General features: G+C 42.6%; 1 protein-coding gene across 1 annotated transcript in view; it reads left to right on the top strand.

Moving 5' to 3' along the window:
* The window catches only part of slc49a4 (solute carrier family 49 member 4), a 79084-nt gene that overhangs the window by 6262 nt on the left and 47403 nt on the right, over positions 1–25419 (top strand). The window contains exons 3-4 of the mRNA XM_080413017.1: positions 19508–19776; positions 21955–22084. Of these exons, the coding sequence (XP_080269143.1) occupies positions 19508–19776; positions 21955–22084 (399 nt within the window). The remainder of the gene's footprint in view (positions 1–19507; positions 19777–21954; positions 22085–25419) is intronic.

Raw genomic sequence — 25419 nt, 5'->3', positions numbered from 1 at the left:
CTATGTGGGAACTGACCATCAACAGCTGATTTCACATGAATCGAGTATATTTCTAAAGTGCCGATCATGGGTGTGCTGGGAGGGTTGACCAGCTGGTTGTGTGGACTTCTGCAAGAGGGTATGAAGGAGCTAGGGACACACTTGTATGAAGAGAACCTGGGAGGCAGGCATGCTGCTTCTCTGTGACCTGATGATCATGACTACAAATAAAGAATGGATTGATCCCTAAACATGGGTTTGCTGTGTGCATTTTCCGTCTCTGCTGAATCTTATTAAGTAACATAGAAAGCTGCCATTACTGCCACTATCATTGTAGTTTGGACATCGCTGCAATTATCGGTTTCCATCGGGAGAGGGAGACAACAGACATAAAGCGTACGGATTGTAGCTTTAAAGTTGTATTCATGATTGGCCACATTTGTAGGCGAAATGATAAAATGTAAGTCTACGCTTTTGTGTCAATCATTTAACCTTTAATTAGGATGTGTGGGCTGTGTGGATTGGGGTTTTTGTTGCACAACTTTTTGCTCAGTTACTCATTTTAACTTCAATGTAAAATGCCAATTTGTGGTTAAATTGGAAGCAGCATACTGCACATTGTATAATTAGTTTTTCTTAAATGAAAATGCTAAAGCATGAAAGGGAATCTAGATTTGACCAACATCAGTACAGCTGAAAGCAACAATATCACTTTGAGGGTAGTAAATGTTTTATCCTCAAAGGTCTAGTTGTGGTATCCAGCGGTACAGATTGAGGTCAAAGTCCCTATTTCTTCTTAATGTTTTGTGGGTGGATAGAGGGACCATCAGACAGCAATTCTCACCTGGAGATTTGGATTGTAAAAGATTGTGACGATTTGTGTGGATTCCTCACTTCGCTTTTACCCATGCCTGCTTTCTCCCTTATCAGCCAAATGTTTCTTTAAACCATAATTTCCTTACTGCATCTGTATAGGGGTAGAAAAAGACGAAACACGTTATTCTTTCTTACTGTTTTCATTTTCCATACTACATGTCCTTTGGCTATTTTATTACACGCAAAGGCTCGGGGGAAGGTCATTCCAATTATGATGTGGATATAAAACTGTAATTTCATTGATTATTTCCTTTCTAATCTGCCACATAAATATTAGGCTCCACAATGAGTTGATTGAGGAAATACATCATACGATTCCAATAGCAGAAGGAAATTGCATTTCCTTAAATTGGGCCACATAGTACTTTCAGACCATGGATTTATGTTCAGTGAGTTTTTTTATTTATATTTTGGGCTTTCAAAGAGCAGGTAGCCTCATTCTCTCTATAGCGTCCGTCCCATAAGACAGGAAAATGAAAACCATTTGTTACGTTTATAACCTGCTTTCCAATAATACAGGCCAAATGTACGGGGAATGAAAAGGCACTTATCATTTATGGATATTTGGAAAATGAGACTCCTGGCGCCCTCATGATGGAAGCCTGTCAGTTTGTAATTGAAAGTTGGCTATGAAAGCTCTTATCGGTTTGCAGCAAAATGGCAACATGAACAATGAACTTTGATAGTTTTACTACTAAGTAGTGGAAGGCCTAAGCTGTTCTTCAAGCCCCAAGCTAATTGCTTTAGATTCTTGAATCAAGAACACAGTCGTTTGACATGGGGTCACCTCTTACTTGTGTTAAATACTGATTAATGCACGGGCAGACTTCCTATCTCTAGACAGATTACCAACCTTGTCCGGGTCACTGTGCGTTGCATAACTGCTTGGTGTTTTACAGCCGTACCTTTTAGTTTTTACAGGGTACTGTAGTGCTGAGGACTTATCCTTTTGTACCCAGCATCATGTGAAAAAGTGCGGGTCATGCGCCGAGGCACAGGACACAGGACAAGAGGGCTTGTTGTCGCGTTGGAAACATTTATTTCATAGACAAGGGATGGTTTTATTGGGAGGGAGGGGGGCCAGGAACTCTCCATAGAATTCCATATCCGCCCATGTAATACCTTCATTGAACTCGGCCTCAGTGATTTGCAGGTCGGTTAAAGTGGAATAGAGATAGCTTAAATTATCTGGATGTAGTATTGACTATAAGCTCGATATATCTGCATGGGCCTGGCCCACTTTGTCTATTCATCACTAGTAATTTTATGGAGTGGTTTTGTTTTGTGCCCTTAAAGGGACATAGAAGGTCCTGGTTTAGATTGTATTGGCTTTGTGCTCTGGCATAGACAGAATTGTGGTAACTAGTAAACAAAAGATAAAACCGTAGATGAGTTCACCAAGTGATTCAATAACATCATACGGTATGGAATGTGTTGCTATAACTTCATTTCTACAAATAAAAGTATAGTGTACAACTTTTGAATGATAAACTATGGCCCGGGTTTATGTTGACATACCGGTAGTAACCTGCACAAAATTGTAGAAAAGGTCATTTAGTTTCATACGGTGATATACAGTGTGTGTTACCTGGTGTATTTGATATGTTTAATTTGTTTATGTCTGACTATCTCTTTTAATTGTGAACTTATCTGAACACAGTCCTGCCTGTGATGCACGTTGAACTGCAACCCTGTATTAAAGGTGCTATACAAATAACGATTATTATTATATATTATTATAATATGTCAATAACTCATGTAGTAGTGTGTGGTACCATCAGCATGTAAAGTCTCACAGAATGGACAGGAGTTCACATTTAGTGCAGTAGGAGAATGCAAGACATATATGTCAGTGTTGCGTTAAGTAATTTAGAACTTCATGCTTTGATTGACATGTTTATTGACAAAAATGCATGTATATGAACATAATTCTGTCAAAAGGATAAAACAAAACAAAAAAAGCTTTAGACCTTATTTCCACACAAAATAACATGGCACACCATTAAACCACATATAACACACAATATAGGGCCAATGTAGCATTTAATGCATGCTAATTCATTTAGCCTTACTTAATTCAAAGATGCAGTTTTGTCTCTGAACAAATACCGTGGGTGTTTATTGAAATTATTCACCAGTTAAGTTTAAGTAACTCCATGTTGTTTGACAGTTATTTGGCTTAGCACGCAAGCCAACAAATTCACTTCTATAGGACTTACCTGAGTGTCAGTCCACTCCAAAACAGCTTTTTCTTGCCTCACACTGAAGGCCTTGCCTCACACTGAAGTAGCCTTCGAGGAATTGACCCCAGGGGGTTCAATGAAGTATATAGGGTTTAAGTGGCTAATTACTCCTAGTGTGTATGACTTCAGGTTTGCAATGCACATAGTGCTCCCCTGACACTGGCCTGAGGACAACAAGTGAGAATGTAGTGGCCTTTCCACCCCCATGCCCTTTGACTAGATAGTAAAGTGGAAGAAGAATGACATAATGAGCCACATGTTTAAGACAGAATATGTATGCCAAACTGTTAGTTCTGGCTGTTACGATCCGGCCTAGGGGCCACATGGGGCCCCCCTCCACATAATACTGTACCTCCAGTCTAATGTTCAATTAAGATAATAGAATAAAAATATAATAGTTTATATGCTTTCCTTTTATGCATTGGAGTGCTTTTGTAAATCCAGTTTTTACAATTTTGTTAAATGTTTATTTGATGCCATGATTTCATAACATGGATTATTAGCAGTAAAACAGGACATTGTGCCACTGGAAAATAAAGCAGTTTCCCAGATCCACCAGTAGGTGTCACTCTTCGCATGGCATTAACAAGGGCAACACGTTTGCTCTCATATGATGAGATGAGAGCTATGTCCTGAGCTCTTGCTGTGCCCTAGGATTCATAAAAAGATTATCCTTTTCGCCCCACATCAGCAGCGGGAGCTTAGATGGTGATTTTAGATTACCTCAGAGACAGGAGGCCTGTTGAGGCCAACGCTGTAACTCACTAGTTTAGTCCAGCTGGCTGCAGAGTGCTCGGATATGCCGGGAGTTCAAGGACATCGCAGGAGCCATCAAATGTTGCCTTTGATTTCCCACTTTGCTCCCCGTGCATAGGAGACCCGGGCTGCAGTTAGCCAGGGTTAGTATCAGAGAGGAGCGCTCCTGACAGCGCGTTGGAGATGGGTGTGTTATTCTTTCTTCCCCCATGTGGTCGTTTCATCCTCAATGGCCAATTCGGGTTTTTTTACCTTCTCCTTGCTCTCATCATATTCTCTTGAGAGTATAAAGTGCCACTTTGTTTGATTCTCCTGCTCATTTGTCTGAAATCAAAGAGAATTGTGAACTTGGGAGAGAGGGGAACACTCTTATCTTGTTATCGGCAGAAGGAAGCTGTAACCCAGGTCTTCTAGTGGGTGGTTTAAAGGCACCTGAGGGGGATGTGTTTGTGCTGTGTGTGTGACATGATGTGTGACCTGCTGATCAGACAGAGCTGTGATTAGACCCGCTCTTGAATCAAAGCACACTGGAGCTGCCTTTACCCCTCGCATTCTCTTATCACCCCCACCCGTCCTCTGTCTGTCTGTCTGGCATGCATGCAAATATGCAGTAAGCAGTGGGGCTGGGCAATGCGTCGATAGTATATCAATAGTGTGATATGAGACAGATATAGATATCGTCTGGGATTTGGGATATCGTGATATGGCACAAGTCTTTTTGTGGTTTTAATTAGTGCAAAATTATTGAACATTTTCCAAAATTGTGGAAGGATAAGGATAAGGATAAGGATAAGGAAATGGTGAGCTTGTAGATTGTCACTATTTTGGAAAACTTTACATATCTATATATCATATATACCTAATAACAATCTTATAGTCACACTATCGATATCGAATAATTTGGTAAAAAATATAGGTACATTTGTTTTTGCCCCTAGCCCTAGTAAAGCAGTAAGCAGAAAACATCTATCAGTGACTGTGACATGTCTGGCTCCCCCGGTCTTTGTCTGATTGGTTGTGATAAGTGTGATAATTGTGATGATAACACATTGTGGCCAGGCCTGTAGACGGACACCGTGTTGCTTGCGTCAGTGGGTGCCTTATTGTAAAGTGTCATTTCCGACACAGGAAGCGGGGTGCCGGTCATCAGGCTTCTCCTTCTCACTCTGACTCACTCATTGATTCATCCTTCCTTTATTAGAGTAGTCTTTGATTAAGAGCCAGTGCCTCTTCCTCATCGCGACTCCTCATCTATATGTATGATGAACCCTTAGGGACTGTGTGACGGTGTCAGAAAAAACGAGCAGGGAAGAAGAGAAACTTAGTGCAGAGGAAGAGAGTGAGAAAGTTAGAGGTGTGTCTGTGTGTGTGTGTGTGTGTGTGTGTGTTAAAAGGTCTTTGATATGTAGGATGGAGATCAAGGGGAGGATTTTATTCCTCCACCGATCTGTCCTGTCACTGAAACCACGGCTCCTTGTCCTCTGCCAAGAACGGTCCCCCTATTCTCTACTATTAGCTCTGGAGGCAGGGGGGGACGGCAAAGTTACAAAGAATGGCAGACGAATCCAGAGGAGTGTTCGAACATACATAATACTCCCTTTTTTGTTTGCTGTCCTCGGTCTGAGCCACATGAACCCTAGCGTACCTATTCTGGGGTGAACATTCGGCGGAATAGCAGATCTACAAGCTCACAACACGTCGCAACCCAACGTGTTGGGCTATTTTCGGCGAAGAGATTTGCTGTAGTGTTAAAAAAGGAGTGGACCATAATTATGCTTGCATCAATGCTGAAAGTACATTTTTTGTATGTTTGTCTAAAAAAGAAAATAAAGTACAAATCTTTTTTTTTTAAAAAGGATTGGACCAAGTACACCCCTGGGGCACCCCAGTCAACAAAGTACATGGGGTTTAAGTGGTTGCATTAATGTCTAGTAACTAGGAATGTACAATCATGCTTCTTCCAGCTAGATTTGCCAGAATTAAGTCTTTCTTGTCATTTGCAGACCTCTGAAAAGGTCATTCATGCTTTTACTTCGTCACGCTTTGACTACCTCCCTCTGGGCTCAGTAAAACAAAGTTTGTCTCCTGGCTGTCTCCAACTGGTGCAGAATGGAACTGCTAGAATGTTAACTAATTCTAAACTACATACACCCACCCAGTGGTGGAAAAAGTACTCAAATTCTTTACTTAAAGACGGGGTGCCGTGATTTTCAGTGATTTTCCCCCCCCCATAAAACATAATCATCAGGTATTATGGTTAAACTAGGAGGAAGATTTTTTTCAAAAAAGTGTACAGAAATTGTTAAAATTATGTTTTTATGTGGACACGCCTCCAGTTCATTAAGTATACCTGGTTCTCACCTTAGCACCTCCTCCACCACCTTAGCACCACCCACCTGTCCTAGTCCCTCCTCCTCCTCCTCATGCCCACACCTGCTGTGTTATGATAATGAGGGGGAGGGTATAATTTTACTATGTCACTAAAGGGCTGTTTTTCTATTGGCACGTTTGACCCTCAAGGTTTCAGCCTCCAGGTAGAAACTCAATGAAGTTCTATCAACCTCATAGACATAGACACATGAAAAACAGAAAAAGTGCAAAACCATGGCACCACCTCTTTAAGTAAAAGTACCGATACTGCAATATAGAAATACTCTGTTATAAGTAAAAGTCCAGAATTCAAAATGTACTTGAGTAAAAGTACAAAAGTATTGGCATCAAAATGTACTTAAAGTATCAAAAGTAAAAGTACTAAAATATTAGAAAATAGCAGATCTACAAGCTCTCAACGCGTCGCGACGCGTTGTGAGCTTGTAGATCGGCTATTTTCAAATAGCCTATGTATAAAATAGAGCTAAAGTGGTTAATGTATGTTTCATTATATCATAATTTTTATCTGAATAGTAACTAAAGCTGTCAAATAATTGTAGTGGAGTAAAAGTACAATATTTTCCTCCGAGATGTAGTGGAGTAGAAGTAAAAGTATAGACAATTGGAAATACTGCAGTAAAGTAAAAGTACCTCAAAAGTACTTGAGTAAATGTACTTAGTTACTTTACACCACTGACTATATACACCCACCCTGAAGGTTCTCTTCACTGGCTTGAGTTGAATTTAAGAATTTACTGATGACTTTTAACCCCTTACAAGCCCAGTGATCCTAGTTACATTTTAGATAATACTGGTTCATATGAACCTGAGTACAGCCTTAGATCGTCAGATAGGGCTCTTCTTCTTTGTCATTCTTTTGTCATTACCTGGGGGCGATCAGGCTTTCACAGGCTTTGTAATGCGGTTGCCTGAGGATCTAAGACTGGCAAAGACAGTCAAGGCCTATTCATGCTACAGTAATTCCTCATGAGGTTTTTTTTCCTATCTTATTTTCGTAGCATTATTATTATTGTTGTTATGTCATTGATGGCATAAATCATTACAGTATTGCAGAACTCACCACACTGCATGTTTAGTGACAAATAAACCTTGTGATTCATGATTCTTGACTACTTAACCCATTAAGATCTGTGTCACTTCTTGATTTGAGCTAAAAAAGCCTTATTTTACACTTAAGCTATTCAAAAATAGCAGATATACAAGGTCATAGCGTGGCACCGAGTGCCGCGCTACGAGCTTGTAGATCTGCTATTTTTTTTAAATCGTGAAAATGTGTACAAATATTCGAATATATATGCGAAATTTTTTAACTCAAATCTTTGCTTCTGCGGGTCCCTGAAACAAAATATTTTGAGATGGGGTCGGCGGCCAAATACATATAATTTTGGGGGTCCTTGACATGAAAAAGATTGAGCACCACTGATATAGAAACATACGTTTTTCAGAATACTGTTGGGATTTAACACATTAACTGCCAAAGACGTTTATAAACGTCTTTGGGCCTTCAGCTATTGCCTGCCAAAGACGTTAAAAAACGTCATGAAAAAAAAAAAAGAAAAAAAACTTTTTTCAAAAAAAAAAAAATTCTAAAAAGATTCTCTAATTATTTAGTATTGACACTCTTTCGATATTCCAAACGAATAAGTAGATAACAATTTCCAAAGATTTGCTGCTCCATCCACTTCAATGTTAAAATTCAAACGGACAAACAATTCACATAGTTTTTTGGTTTGAAACTACTGGTTTTGAGCTATTTTCAAACATCAAACAACACATGACAAAAAGGTCATAATGACCTCGTTGACATTTGTGAAACCACACCTGAATCTCATCTGTGATTAGAAATTATCTGGGATCGATCATACTGGAGAAAAATATTCTGTGGCTATGCGAAAAGGTACCAAAATCGTTCAAAACCCTGGCAGAGGCTACAGACTTTTCTGAAAAACTCTGGCAGTCAATGTTTAAGAGACATGTAGAATCGGGGACAGTTCTCCTTTCCGAAACACCCCCATTCCGAAACCCCCCCATTCCGAAACACCACCATTCCGAAACACCACCATTCCGAAATGTATTTTTCGGAACGGTGGGGTTTCGGAATGGTGGGTCCTCACCATTCCGAAACACCACCGTTCCGAAAAATAAACTCTCAGCCACCTCCACCCACCCACCTCCACCCACCTCCACCCACCTCCACCCACCTCCATCCACCTCCACCCACATTCACCACTTTCCCAACCTCCACGCACCCCCACCCAGCTCTACCCACTTTCACCCACCTCCACCCACCTCCACCCACATTCACCACTTTCCCAACCTCCACTCACCCCCACCCAACTTTACCCACTTTCACCCACCTCCACCCACCTCCACCCACATTCACCACTTTCCCAACCTCCACGCACCCCCACCCAGCTCTACCCACTTTCACCCACCTCCACCCACCTCCACCCACCTCCACCCACATTCACCACTTTCCCAACCTCCAGCCACCCCCACCCAACTTTACCCACTTTCACCCACCTCCACCCACTTATACCCCCCACCCACCTCTACCCACTTTCACCCACCTCCACCCACATTCACCACTTTCCCAACCTCCACCCACCCCCACCCAGCTCTACCCACTTTCACCCACCTCCACCCACCTCCACCCACATTCACCACTTTCCCAACCTCCACCTACCCCCACCCAACTTTACCCACTTTCACCCACCCACCTCCACCCACATTCACCACTTTCCCAACCTCCACCCACCCCCACCCACCTCTACCCACTTTCACCCACCTCCACCCACATTCACCACTTTCCCAACCTCCACCCACCCCCACCCACCTCTACCCACTTTCACCCACCTCCATCCACCTCCACCCACATTCACCACTTTCCCAACCTCCACGCACCCCCACCCAGCTCTACCCACTTTCACCCACCTCCACCCACCTCCACCCACATTCACCACTTTCCCAACCTCCACCCACCCCCACCCAACTTTACCCACTTTCACCCACCTCAACCCACCTCCACCCACATTCACCACTTTCCCAACCTCCAGCCACCCCCACCCAACTTTACCCACTTTCACCCACCTCCACCCACTTATACCCCCCACCCACCTCTACCCATTTTCACCCACCTCCACCCACATTCACCACTTTCCCAACCTCCACCCACCTCCACCCACTTTTACCCCCCCACCCACCTCTACCCACTTTCACCCACCTCCACCCACCCCCACCCACATTCACCACTTTCCCAACCTCCAGCCACCCCCACCCAACTTTACCCACTTTCACCCACCTCCACCCACTTATACCCCCCACCCACCTCTACCCACTTTCACCCACCTCCACCCACATTCACCACTTTCCCAACCTCCACCCACCCCCACCCAGCTCTACCCACTTTCACCCACCTCCACCCACCTCCACCCACATTCACCACTTTCCCAACCTCCACCTACCCCCACCCAACTTTACCCACTTTCACCCACCCACCTCCACCCACATTCACCACTTTCCCAACCTCCACCCACCCCCACCCACCTCTACCCACTTTCACCCACCTCCACCCACATTCACCACTTTCCCAACCTCCACGCACCCCCACCCAGCTCTACCCACTTTCACCAACCTCCACCCACCTCCACCCACCTCCACCCACATTCACCACTTTCCCAACCTCCACCCACCCCCACCCAACTTTACCCACTTTCACCCACCTCCACCCACCTCCACCCACATTCACCACTTTCCCAACCTCCAGCCACCCCCACCCAACTTTACCCACTTTCACCCACCTCCACCCACTTATACCCCCCACCCACCTCTACCCATTTTCACCCACCCCCACCCACATTCACCACTTTCCCAACCTCCACCCACCCCCACCCACCTCTACCCACTTTCACCCACCTCCATCCACCTCCACCCACATTCACCACTTTCCCAAACCTCCACGCACCCCCACCCAGCTCTACCCACTTTCACCCACCTCCACCCACCTCCACCCACATTCACCACTTTCCCAACCTCCACCCACCTCCACCCACTTTTACCCCCCCACCCACCTCTACCCACTTTCACCCCCCTCCACCCACCTCCACCCACATTCACCACTTTCCCAACCTCCAGCCACCCCCACCCAACTTTACCCACTTTCACCCACCTCCACCCACTTATACCCCCCCACCCACCTCTACCCATTTTCACCCACCTCCACCCACATTCACCACTTTCCCAACCTCCACCCACCCCCACCCACCTCTACCCACTTTCACCCACCTCCACCCACATTCACCACTTTCCCAACCTCCACCCACCCCCACCCACCTCTACCCACTTTCACCCACCTCCATCCACCTCCACCCACATTCACCACTTTCCCAACCTCCACGCACCCCCACCCAGCTCTACCCACTTTCACCCACCTCCACCCACCTCCACCCACATTCACCACTTTCCCAACCTCCACCCACCCCCACCCAACTTTACCCACTTTCACCCACCTCAACCCACCTCCACCCACATTCACCACTTTCCCAACCTCCAGCCACCCCCACCCAACTTTACCCACTTTCACCCACCTCCACCCACTTATACCCCCCACCCACCTCTACCCATTTTCACCCACCTCCACCCACATTCACCACTTTCCCAACCTCCACCCACCCCCACCCACCTCTACCCACTTTCACCCACCTCCACCCACATTCACCACTTTCCCAACCTCCACCCACCCCCACCCACCTCTACCCACTTTCACCCACCTCCATCCACCTCCACCCACATTCACCACTTTCCCAACCTCCACGCACCCCCACCCAGCTCTACCCACTTTCACCCACCTCCACCCACCTCCACCCACCTCCACCCACATTCACCACTTTCCCAACCTCCACCCACCCCCACCCAACTTTACCCACTTTCACCCACCTCAACCCACCTCCACCCACATTCACCACTTTCCCAACCTCCAGCCACCCCCACCCAACTTTACCCACTTTCACCCACCTCCACCCACATTCACCACTTTCCCAACCTCCACCCACCCCCACCCACCTCTACCCACTTTCACCCACCTCCATCCACCTCCACCCACATTCATCACTTTCCCAACCTCCACGCACCCCCACCCAGCTCTACCCACTTTCACCCACCTCCACCCACCTCCACCCACATTCACCACTTTCCCAAACTCCACCCACCCCCACCCAACTTTACCCACTTTCACCCACCTCCACCCACATTCACCACTTTCCCAACCTCCACCCACCCCCACCCAACTTTACCCACTTTCACATGGAATTCTGGGTAACGCAGTAATAAACAAACGGCCTGCAGTGACGGTAATGACCAGCAGAGGCTGCTAAAAGTCGTTATTTTGAAATTTGCACAGTAAGACTTTAAGGGTCAAACGTGCCAATAGAAAAATTGTCCTTTAGTGACATAGGGTGTTTTTCTATTGGCACGTTTGACCCTCAAGGTTTCAGCCTCCAGGAAGAAACTCAAAGTAGTCAGAGAAGACATAAAACACCATAAAAACACCACCAGGGGGCTTAATAAAGTTCTATCAACCTCATAGACACATGAAAAACAGAAAAAGTGCAAAACCATGGCACCACCCTTTAAAGAACTGGAGGCGTGTCCACATAAAAACGTAATTTTAACAATTTCTGTACACTTTTTTTTTTAAAACAATCGTCCTCCTAGTATAACCATACCTGATGATTATGTTTTGGGGGGGGGGGGGAGCACTGAAAATCACGCACCCCATCTTTAAACTATTTTAGCTTCTTAAGGATTTATAAATATACCTTGTAGATAGCCAATTGATCACTCACAAACTATTAGTAAACCAACGTATTAACTGTATGCTAATGATTTATAACAGCCTTATAACTCTTCAAAGGATTAGCATACAGTTGATAAGTCAGTTTACTAATATTTTGACAGTGATGTATGTTATAAAACATATTTAGTTTATGAAGAATCTATTAACTACATATAAAGCATAGTTATAACTCCTTAACTGTTTTATTATATATTAATATATATTTTAGAAAACATGAATAACTAATTTACTAATGATTTATAAATTATCTATTAACTAGTTATAAGGCATCGTTATGAATTCTTTACTAGCTACTACCAAATGCTTAATAAGTCATTAACAACTCATTAACCAACAGTTTATGAATGATCTATTAACTACTTACAACGGATAGTTATGATAAAGTGTTACCGTGTGATAAATAGCTTTCTGTCAGAAATACACTGTGATTCGTAGCTTTCTGAAAGAAAGAGTGTGCTGAATGGCTTTCTGATAGAAATAGCAGTCTGGTGACTGCACTTTCTGACATAAATACCATCTGATTAATGCCTTTCTGATAGACATACGTTTTGATGAATGGCTTTCTGAAATACAGTGTGATATACAGTGTGATAGCTCTCTGACTGAAATGCAGTGTGATGAATGCCTTTCTGAGCTAAATATGTGTCTGGTAATCTAATACAATAAAGTACATTGTGATTTTGATCCTGCCTCTGTGCCTGCTTTGGTTTGTATTGCCTTTTAATTGCAGTATCAAATGTGGTACTATCATACAAGGTTTGAGTATGTCAGCATGTACAGTGAGTAGGAATGACTAAGTATCACAACTGCATGGAAGGAAGGTTTTGTTGTGGTTGGCTATTTACCAGAGGTGTAAGATGTCTTGACATTGTTATCAGTAACTGAAGAAGCTGGGGATGAAGACTAATTGTACCTGGAGTTTAACTTTGACAATCTGGAGGTGATTGCAGACGGGAGGAAGATATATCCTGATGAACCCTCCCACCACTCTACAATGAGCTGGTGTGTCAAGGTGCATCCAGGACCATGTACACTGTTATTAACATAATCTGCTTGGTAAATCTGTAGCTGTGTACAGACTATTGCACATTACAATCACTATACATCCACTGATAGTCTGTATACAGACAGTGACGATGGAATGGCAATAGATTATAAATAAAGGCTTATGTATCAACTGAAGGCTATATCGAAAACTCCATTCAAAAGCAAAAGCATCACCAGTGAAACTCTGTACAGAATGGCATGTTTCACATAGCTATAGTTGATTGTTCTTCAATGTGTTAAATATTGCAGCTATATATTATAATTATTTATTATTATTAAATATATATATATATATATATATATATATATATATATGTATGTATGTATGTATGTATGTATGTATGTATGTATGTATGTATGTATGTATGTATGTATGTATGTATGTATGTATGTATGTATGTATGTATGTATGTATGTATGTATGTATGTATGTATGTATGTGTATATATATATATATATATATATATATATATATATATATATATATGTGTGTATGCATTATTATTATAGACCTTACCATTGCAATAATAGACCTTATTAGTATTACCATTTTTCTATACTTTTACTTCTCCACTACATCTCAGAGGCAAATATTGTAGCTACTTTTAATCCATGACAATTATTTGAAAACGTTAGTTACAATGTAGATTTATATCATTACATCCCTAACCACTTCACCCCTATAAGTTGGCTATTTGAAAATAGCCGATCTACAAGTACACAATACAATACTCAATGTGATTCATTGTGACCTTGTAGGGCCTACATGTGCTAGTTTCAAAGGTCGACCTCCCGTTAGTCCCGATAGCTTCTGACTCACCGAACAACACAGATGAGTGTTCGTGCATTATTTTGTGGAGATATCAGAACCATTCCCACCAGCAGCTTTTTCAGAGCGCATTGGTAACACGCAGAAAGCAGCGCAATAGACAGTGCTTGGGCGAGCTTTAATTAATTAATATAGGCTGCAGTAGGCTACAGTATGTTGTGTATTGTAGGCTATGTAATGTTAGCCTACAGCTTGCACTTGAAATCCACTAATGTATTATGTGCGTCATTACGCGCGCTGGGAACCTCCCGATGTTAATTGTTCCATTTACATAAGGTAAGCAGTGTCATGTCTTCACCAGTCTGTCATATCATTACTCGTGTAAATATACAAATCATTATATATATTGTAACTCATACAAGACTATCAGTTCACTGTCTTTATATGCGCTAAGGTGACAGCAATGTATACCGCTGGCCTAAAATTAAAAATGTACTTGAGTCTACATTGTACAAAAAGTATTGGCATCAATATATACTTAAAGTAGGCTACCAAAAGTAAAAGTACTTGTTATGCAGAGTGTCCCGTTTCACAAGTTATCATCATTATGTCTAAATGTATAATAATATTTATTTATTCTGAAAATAGCCGGTCTACAAGCTCACAACGCCTCATATTGTGACTCATTGTGTGCTTGTAGATCTGCTATTTTTAAATAGCCAACGTTTATAGGGCTGTGGTTGGGGATGTAATAATAATAACCATCTGACATTCCTCAAAGGTTGGTTTCCTCGCTCTATAACCTTGGATTGCCTTTCAATAAAACCATATTTGATGGACATATGAATCACCTGTTACTGATTTGTGAGTATTTTATATTATTGTAATCAGTTCCTTATTTCCTGCATAATCGATGAATAAAACTGAAGTGTGTCATTTTGAGCGAATGGCATTGCGCAGCACAAATTGTCTTCTTTGAATAGACTATCATCTTATATAAACACAATTGACACAAGGAATTGACACTCTCACATCTGCTGATAATAGGAAAATTATAATCAGACATTCCTGGAGAATTAGAAGATAGAATGTTGTGTGCCAGGCTGTGTGTGTGTTTAGGCACTGCAGCGCATTGGTTTGTATTGTATTGGACCGGTGCACAACGAATAATGATATTATTATTAAAATAATAATAATCCTTGACTAGCATCAATTTCTCCACCATAATAAAGAACATGATGAATGCACATAGGCTATTATGTTGCATAATCCAAGTTAAAATGTCTCTAAACATGCCCTGAGTACATTTACTCAAGTGCTGTACCCAGCAGATCCTCATTCGCTGTCCAATAGTGCTGACGTTTTATTCTTTGGTGCGGATCACAGATTATCGGACAGTGTGTTGTTGAAGACATTTTTTTTTAATTATTATTGATAAGCAGTCCTTGTTGTTTTATAGATACAAATCTGAGCCTTTTTTTGTATAGACAACTACTTGAATCGTTTTGAGAAAAAATGCTGCTAATTGTCCCAAGAGTGACAGAAAAAGATTGCTGCTAAACTGTACTTCCCCCATAGGCCCAAAATCCACCCCCTTCAAGCACAAATAGATAACAATCCAAATAGCATACAGCCTGGTCCAATAAGTAATCAAACAGACAAATAGAATCACAACTGAACAGAACATAAAAATAACCGTCTCACCGAATGAATTGATGAGCCCTCATGTTCACCTACATGTTACTGATTACAGGGAATGTTATATTATTGTAATCCGTTTAGGGCTGACCCAAATAACTTGAATATTCGAAGCTTCGTTCGATGGCACAAGATTCGAACTTTTTTTTTAAAATCGAGTAATCGTTTTAAATGTGATTATTTTTTCTCCAAACATGTACAAATGCAAAATATAAGGTGCTTACCCGCTTGCCTCAAATGTTAAATAGGTGTCCGGAGTATTTGTGCAATGTATTAGTCCATATCTTTCAATAAAGAAGTGTTTTAATCCCGTCTGTGGACGAACGCCATTTTCCCTCCTCGTTTCATTCCTGTTTACATTGAGTGTAATTCCGGCTTTCACCGGATGCGCCCCGTCACTACCGCCAATTGGGAACTTCTGACTTGAATACTTATTGAAAATATGGACTAATATATTGCACAAATACTCCGGACACCTAGTTAACGTTTGAGGCAAGCGGGTAAGCTGTCTGTCTGTCTGTCTGTCTGTCTGTCTGTCTGTCTGTCTGTCTGTCTGTCCGTCCATCTATGTATCTGCACGCAGCATGCACGGCACATCTGAATATATCTTTCTGTCCAGCACGCATGTGTCATGCGCAATTACGCGTGACTGCAACCATCATATAACAAATAACATAGCAGGCACAGTGACAACTGGATCAACTGGGTCAAGCTCGCGGCACAGTGCGCCTTGCGCACCCGTTATTTTTTACCTAATCACTGTCATATGAGAGAGAGAGAGGTGTGCGCTTCTTATGGTATAAGAACTATATAGCGACTGGACTGACATGAACTTTTAACACTGCCAACTTTCCTACTCATTCCTGTGTGCGTCTTTGACCAACCAACCACACCCCATTTACAGAAGGAATATGCTATATGTCTGTTATTGAGCTCGCCAGTAAACTCCACTTGTCTTGGATTTGGTGACGGTGTTGTGATCATTCTGTTTGACAACCCAGGACGAATGCCATTGAAATAGCCTAAACACCTTATTTAATAGCCTATAAGAACTGTATAGTTCTTATAGTATTTACCTTCATCAGATAAATAATAATGTTACTGGCCTATTTGAAGAATGAACTGTCCGGACCTGGACCATGACATGTATTTGGGCTGCTGTGCGTAAAATGGATTGTTTAGCTATTTTATGACAATAATAATAATAATAATAATAATCATAATAATCATAATTTAATGGCCGCTCATTCCCTGGCCGCACACAGCTCGCTACAAACCTCCCGACAGTCACCGAAACCTACGATCACTGGCATCCATTCATGCCTTGTGCGTCTGTCTACAAACTAAGTGCCTCTGATCCTAATCACCTTTTCTGTGTGCGCGAATGGGCCATCAAGTGTGTCTGATCTCCCAGTGGGGAGTTAACGACCGCTGTTGATTCATTGACTGAAGCAATCAACACCTATTTAATTGTTTGTTTTTTTTCCTCGAAAGCAAAGTTGTTGAAAGACTCATGGAGAAATCATGATGTCATCTCAATCACCTCAATCAGATGACTGTTTAACTTCACTAGTGCATGTACGCAGCTTGTTGTCAGCTGCTGTCTTGTCTTGCTGCTGTCTACTGACGTCAGGTGCACTAGACTAGGCTTGTGACACGTTACAACCATTACAATGTATAAAGGAGACTCTTTATTTTACATTAAACACATGAAAAGCAGACAACTTTTCAACATATAAATAAATAAAGGTAATTTATGTTGCAGAGTTATTGTAATAACAGAAGTGCAGGAGTCGTCGCCACGCCATTTACGACCAAAAAATAAATAAAATTAAAATAAATAAAAAATAATCAACATTATGGCCACTCCGCTTGGGTCTCAGAAGTGTGAGTGATAAATGTAAATTATATGATTAATATGGCCTGCAATTATGTAGGCTAATGCTGCCGTAGAGAACCACAATGTTATATGTTTTGTGTGTGTGTGTGTGTGTGTGTGTGTGTGTGTGTGTGTGTGTGTGTGTGTGTGTGTGTGTGTGTGTGTGTTGTTCGGAAATGCGTGTCTTTAGCGCCCTGTCGGTCATACCAACATATCCTCGACCGCATGGGCATTTTAGCAGGTATTTAATATTTTTGGTTGTGCATGTTATAGTGCCCTTGATATCAAAACGTTTCCCCCCGTTAGTGGGTGCGTAAACTTTTCGGTGAAATTACATTGTGCGCAACGGGCGCATCTGTAATTGCCTTCGGGGATTTGAGTCAAAAACCTTGATGTTGGTTGGGGATTATGGAGCTGTCTATAGTCTCATAGGACTCAGGGACCAAATATGAAAAAAATATATTTTCGGAATGGCAGGGCCTTATAGAACACTGGAAAACACCCCCATTTCGAATAATAGAAGTCAATGATAGGAATGGCGGTGTCTTTCATTTCGGAATAGCAATGTTTTATAACAAAATGGAAAACACTGCCATTCCGAATAATAGAAGTCAATGGTAGGAATGGCGGTGTTTATGAATAGAGAGGTGCACCCGTAGAATCGGCTTCAGGTCTTAATGGGTTAACCTATCCTTGGCCTAGTCTGTCTCTCATTCTCTCTCTTTCTCCCTCGTTTCCTTGTCCCTGTCCTCGCTTAGCCCTGTGAGATGGCTGTGGGTGAACACTGTCCTCGCCGAGCACACAGACAATCAATCAGCCGTACGGGGGGGTCCCTGGGGACCGGCTGTCTCAGACAGACTGCTCTAGAGGGAGCTGTACGCTGAGCAGAGAGGGTGGTGGTGGTGGTGGTGGTTGCGGGGGCATCGTGGGACTTCTCTGAGTATCTTCTGATTGATTCTGTCTTCTTGCACAACTCGTACGGATTGTGCAAGAAGACAGGGATGGGTCCGAGGGAGAACTGGAACTTTGCGGATTGCAGGTTGGCAGCACCAGGCGGGCAGCCTGTTTTAAATCCCTCTCCCTCCCCTCCTTTTTTTTTATTACGACAGCACCTTAGCCCGTTTAGACCGGGAACGTAGCTTTGTGTCATTTTAAGATTTCTTTGGGCTATTCACTGAGTGCCGCGCTATGAGCTTGTAGATCTGCTATTTTTTTTTAATCGTGAACATTTTGTGCAAATCTTTGAATATATATATTTTAAAGCGAACATTTATAACTCAAATCTTTGCTTCTGGGGATCTCTGGAACAACATATTTTAGTTGTTTTAATATTTTTTAATATATATATATTTTTTTATATTTTAAATATTTTAAATATATAAAAAAAAAAATTATGTTTAAAAAAATAATTATATTAAATTAATAATTAGGATTTAGAAAACATTTTTAGAATCGTCCTCAGGTCTTAACTCTTACCCTGCCAGAGTTTTTTCAGAACAGTCTGTAGCCTCTGCCAGGGTTTTGACCGATTTTGGTACCTTTTCGCATAGCCACAAAATATTTTTCTCAAGTATGATTGATCCCCAGAAAATTTCTAATCACAGATGAGATTCAGGTGTGGTTTCACAAATGTCAACGAGGTCAATTTGACCTTGTTGTCATGTGTTGTTTGATGTTTGAAAATAGCTCAAAACCAGTGGTTTCAAACCAAAAAACATTGTGAATTGTTTGTCCGTTTCAATTTTAACATTGAAGTGGATGGAGCAGCAAATCTTTGGAAATTGTTATCTCCTTATTCGTTTGGAATATCGAAAAGGTGTCAATACTAAATAATTAGAGAATCTTTTTAGAATTTTTTTTTTTTTTTTTTTTTCCAAGACGTTTTTAAACGTCTTTGGCAGGCAACAGCTAATTTCTCAAAGACGTTTATAAACGTCTTTGGCAGTTATAGAGTTAATGGGTTAAAATGTTTTTTTCGTAACAGATTTTGTCCCTCTCTCCCCCTGTGCCTCCAGGTTGATCCACGGCGGTCAGTTGCTCAACGGTTTGGCCGGCCCCACCATAATGAGCGCCGGGCCCCTGCTCTCCACCACGTGGTTCGCTCCCGACCAGAGGGCCACCGCCACGGCGGTGGCCTCGCTCGTCAGCTACCTGGGAGGCGCCGCGTCCTTCGTGGTGGGCCCGCTGCTGGTGCCGGCGCCCAACGACACGGCTCTGAACAAGGCGTCGTCGGAGTTCTCCAACAGCTTCATCCGAGACAGGATCCAGCTGGTTATGTATTCAGGTACGGTACGCACGGGAAAGGAACGCGGGGCGGGGGCACTCGGGGGTGCTGGGGATCGATAGTGTCATAGTGCATCGTGTCAGCTCATGCCGAGAGATACTAATACGCAGTGGTGGAAAAAGTACTCAAATTCTTTACTTAAGTAAAAGTACCAATACTGCAATATAAAAATACTCTGTTACAAGTAAAAGTCCAGAATAAAAAATGTACTTGAGTAAAAGTACAAAAGTATTGGCATCAAAATGTACTTAAAGTATCAAAAGTAAAAGTACTAAATATTTGAAAATAGCCGATCTACAAGCTCACAACGCGTCGCGCTGCGACGCGTTGTGAGCTTGTAGATCTGCTATTTTCAAATAGCCTAGGTTTAAAATAGGTTTAAAGTGGTTAATCTATGTTTCATTATATCATAATTTATATCTGAAAAGTAACTAGTAACTAAAGTTTTCAAATAAATGTAGTGGAGTAAAAGTACAATATTTGCCTCTGAGATGTAGTTGAGTAGAAGTAAAAGTATAGACAATTGGAAATACTCAAGTAAAGTACAAATACCTCAAAATTGTACTTAAGTACAGTACTTAAGTAAATGTACTTAGTTACTTTCCACCACTGCTAATACGATATGGTTCGAAGGGGAGGCAGAGTGTCTGTCACCAATACTGGGGAAAAAAATATCCCTGACAATAATCTTCATAACGGCCTCTCTGAAAAATAGATTGCCCAAGAATGTTCTGCTTAACTGATTCAGAAAATTAAAAAGCATGCTGGGAAAAAGAGAATCCTCCACACAGTAATAGATTGAGGCTGTGGCTTTTGTTTAACCTAAGATTGCCTTCCTATTAATTTTTCAAAGGACAAAACAGACACGTTTTTTCAAACCCAGAGCGTTGGAGGTCATCGAAAGAATTAATCTAAGGTCGGCAGCATTTAGAGAGAATTAAAGGTTCTCCGGTGTTCCTCTGAAGTGCAAAATGTTGCCGCACCTGTGGAAAGCCACCAATCAACAGCCTTGCCAAATGAAAGGACGAGAAGAGGGGGGGGCTGGAAGATCGATGCGCGCTGGCATATAACCCTGCCAGCAAGTAATGTGCAGCTGCCTCTCAATCAATCACCATATTATGGCAGGGACAGAAGGAGAGTGATTTGCTGGATCTTTTTTTGGAAAATGGACTCTGTTGCCACTCCGAACGAGATGGGTCTATACTAGGATCTCATGCCAAGCTGTGCCGTGCGATGCCAAGTTAGATGGGTTGGGAGAGTTCAAGCCAAATTTTGTAAGAGGGACAGGCAGTAGTTTTGCTCTACAGGGACAGCTCTGTAGAGTAGAGACCCAGCATATTAGTGGTAATCCACTTTATGTATTGGCCAATATATTGGCCATTATTTGACTTTTTTGACGACATCGGTATTGGGTATTATACAGTCAATGTGTCCTGATTTGTAATGACCTGTCCTGATCAACGTGGCGTCCCTATGTTGGGCACGTCATCATAGACAAAAGTTGTAAAACATTTTCAAAAATGGCAGACCTACAGCGTGTCGCAATGCATCGTGTTGTGAGCTTGTAGATCGGCTATTATTGAGAATGTTTGAATAGGACTTAGAGCAGAATTCGTGTCAGATCCTGTGTCTAGGTGAGACATGACCTTTAGATCTAAATCTAAATGTCTCAATCCTTAACCTGATGGAACCCTCAGGGGAAAAGAAAGCCAGGAAGGCCCAGAAACAGCTGGAAAGGGTCTGTCGAGGCAGAACTCAGAGAAAAAATCACATCTAGGAAGGAAGCAGAGAAGATCGCCCAACAGTGAACAGGCTGGAAGAAATTCATGAATGACCTATTCAAATATTGGTCAAACATACTGTAGGTGAAATCGGGATTTGCTTCGGACTCAAAAGTCTGGCATTAGTCGAGCTCTAAAATGGACTATTTGACTGACTGTATTTTGGACATACCCAGTTCTGTCCACCGCTGAAAGTAACAGCATGTAAGCGTTTGTCACAATGTCACCATTTGTCACAATGTCACCGTTTGTCACAATGTCACCGTGAACTTTTCCACAATGTTGGATCGTTCTGTTCAGGGCTACCGATGATTACAGCTCTCTGTTCTATGAAAATAACCTGTTCCCCCCCCCCCCCCACTTCTCTCTGTGTCTGTGTGTCTGTACACCCTGGCAGAGTTTGGAGCGATTGCTGTGCTATTTGCCGCCGTCCTGCTCTACTTCCCATCACGCCCACCAATGCCCCCCAGCGTAGCCGCTGCCAGCCAGAGACTCAGCTACAGAAGTAGCATCTGCAGACTCCTCAGGTATGCGTACACACACACACACACACACACACACACACACACACACACACACACACACACACACACACACACACACACACACACAGTGGTGGAAAGTAACTAAGTACATTTACTTAAGTACTGTACTTAAGTACAATTTTGAGTTTTTTGTATTTTACTTGAGTATTTCCAATTTCCAATACTTTTACTTCTACTCCACTACATCTCAGAGGCAAATATTGTACTTTTACTCTACTACAATTATTACTAGTTACTTTTCAGATATAAATTATGATATTATAAAACATACATTAACCACTTTAGCCCTATTTTATACCTAGGCTATTTGAAAATAGCCGATTTACAAGCTCACAACGCGTCGCATCGCGACGCGTTGTGAGCTTGTAGATCTGCTATTTTCAAACATTTTAGTACTTTTACTTTTGGTACTTTAAGTACATTTTGATGCCAATACTTTTACTCAAGTAATTTTTTTATTCTCGACTTTTACTTGTATTGTAACAGAGTATTTCTATACTGCAGTATTGGTACTTTTACTTAAGTAAAGAACTTGAGTACTTTTTCCACCACTGCACACGCGCACACACACACACACACACACACACACACACACACACACACACACACACACACACACACACACACACACACACACACACACACACACACACACACACACACACACACACAGCATTTAGACAATGCAATCTAAACAGAACATACAGTATGACATCATGTCATCATTTGAAATGGGGTTTCATGGCCCAATGCAAATTTGGGGGTCCGTGACATGACACTGTTTGAAAACCCCAGATCTAAAAGTCTAGCTCCATCCAAGTTCTATAACAAAATTGGGCTTTTGATGCATTATTTAGAGCATCCAACTTGACGTGTCTTTGATTCAACTTCGGCAAAGACATGGAGATAAATAAAATAAAAAGTGCTTAATTTGAAATGAGTTTCAGTCCAATTATATTTGACATTAAGAGAGCAATAGGGAGCCTTTAATGGTCTTCACTAACTACTAAGATTGGTTCCGTATATTCGGTGATGTGCTACACATTTCGTCCCTGTCTTAGAAAGTTAGAGAGAGGCAATACTTTAGGAAAGGATATGGAATCTTAATGAAGAGGTCGCCATGTGTCTGCATCGCACCATCTGCCGAGGTCCTTATTTAATGGTCTTCAAAGAAATAGCAGCTCTCCCTCTAGATTAATTACCAGGCTTTAAGATGGCCCTGTGTCACTGTTTGAGAAATAGATCAGCAAGTGTGTCTCTCTCTATACTGTCAGGCACAGGCATTGGTCTGTCGTAAAAGGCGTCTCTATGAGAGATGGTCAAGATGGACAGCGGATGGACCGCTAGGACAAGTGTTTGGATTTCAGTCATGTCTCAAACCTATCATCTGGGTATTCCTCCCTCCCTCTGTAAATCTATTTTTCTTTTCTCCGTGTCACACTTTTGAGTTTTGAAAAGGCCTGCAAAAAAACACCATAGAGGGTTGAGTCCATCACCATGTCTGACGTCCTTCTCTGTTGTATGGCCAGTGTATCCAGAGGAAACAGGGTCTGTGTGTCTTCTTGAGTGGTGGCGGTCCGTCTCCCTTGCCTGGTTGTGGGGCTCAAGGCTGTTGTTGCCAGGGATTAAAGTTCTGAAGCTGGGGGGAGAGAAAGAAAACTTGGCCTACAGAAGCCAGACAAGCAGTCAGCACACCAGCTCTGTGGATGTGTCTGTGTGGACTGCCACACTGTTCGCATGCAGTGAGGCAGAACTTCACTGCATCCTCTCCGTGACTCTCTCTTACATGACAGCTTAGCTCTCTACGTTCTCTATGGGACAGATGATAGGGGGGGCCAGGCTGAGATCAACTAAATACACAGTTTACCTTTGAGACAGACGTACAGTTCAGTTTGCACTCACAAAAGTTGGCCGAACCACACATTTGAGAATGCATGACTCTCTGTTCCTCTTGCGATAGACACACTCCCATTGACCAGTTTGAGCCGCACATAATCTCAGTCTTGCAGTACCGATGCCTCAGGATTTCTCTGTGGAAACCGAAGAAGGATTTTTTGCACACCCAAGATGTATTTTCCACTCGTACACACATTTGCTTGTCTTCACCTCCCTATTACGGGAATGACACAAATCAGTGTTCCCAAAACCCTATCAGAAATGGCAATATTTTTTACCATTCAAGTGGCCTTACAAGGCCACTGCTGATGCCAGCCAACTAGATAATTACTCAGCCGTCCGTCCGTCCGTCCATCCTTCCATCCATCCAGCCTGTCCGAATATGAGCAGGGGTTAATGCGCTTGATGAGCTTTTCCCCCCAGCTGTTCACATCTGGTTCAAACCACAGCAGTCTTAACGAGCAGCCTGGATTTAGTATCCCCACATGGGGTTATACCTGATCACAGTGAGTGCCATGCTTGCCTGAGTATTGATGGAGCGCACCCCCCTCCCTCCCCCCCCCCCCCACCCCTCAATCCGCCTCATTTTATTTCGGAAAGCCCTAATCCTGGCGGATTGATTTCCGACGGGGACCTGCCAAGGACAAATGGCACTTGATGACGCTGGCGGATTTGAAACGTCGGCTGAAAAATTTCACCCCCCCGCACGCACCCACCCCGTACACACTATTACTCGGCGGCCAGCACCTGCTTTCTTAACCCCTTAAGACCGGGAACGCATCTGTGTGTGTCATTTTAAGATTGATTTGGCTATTCAAAAATAGCAGATCTACAAGCTCATGGCGCGGCACCGAGTGCCGCGCCACGAGCTTGTAGATCTGCTATTTTTGAAAAACAATCGTGAAAATGTGTGCAATTCTTTGAATATTTATATGATTTTTTTTTACTCAAATATTTGGTTCATGGGGGTCCCTGGAACAACATATTTTGAGATGGGGGTCCGCGGATAAATACATATAATTCTGGGGGTCGTTGACATGAAAAAAGTTTGAGAACCACTGATATTATAGCAACATAAGTATTTTCTGTTAGGATTTAGAAGACATTTGTGGAATCCCCAGAAGCAAAGATTTGAGTTACAAATGTTGGCTTAAAAATGATATATACTCAAAAGATTTGCACAGCTTTTCACTATTTTTCAAAAATAGCAGATGCGTTCCCGGGTCTCGATGGCTTAAACTGGGTCATCGGAATAAGCTGCGGGCCGGGGGTATAAAAGGTGCACGGGTATTGATTTTCTGCCGTTGTGGCTAAAGTTAATGAAAAGGGTGCTGCGAGAAAAGGCAGAGCGGGTGCTCCATCAAGTGGTCCTCCATTCCTCCTCCCTACCAAGGCCACCAGGTCAAGACAGCATGAATGAG

The sequence above is a fragment of the Gymnoscopelus braueri genome, assembly GCF_963280865.1.
Source record: "Gymnoscopelus braueri genome assembly, chromosome: 18".
NCBI classification, from domain to species: domain Eukaryota; kingdom Metazoa; phylum Chordata; class Actinopteri; order Myctophiformes; family Myctophidae; genus Gymnoscopelus; species Gymnoscopelus braueri.
This window is presented reverse-complemented; position numbering and strand designations above follow the sequence as displayed.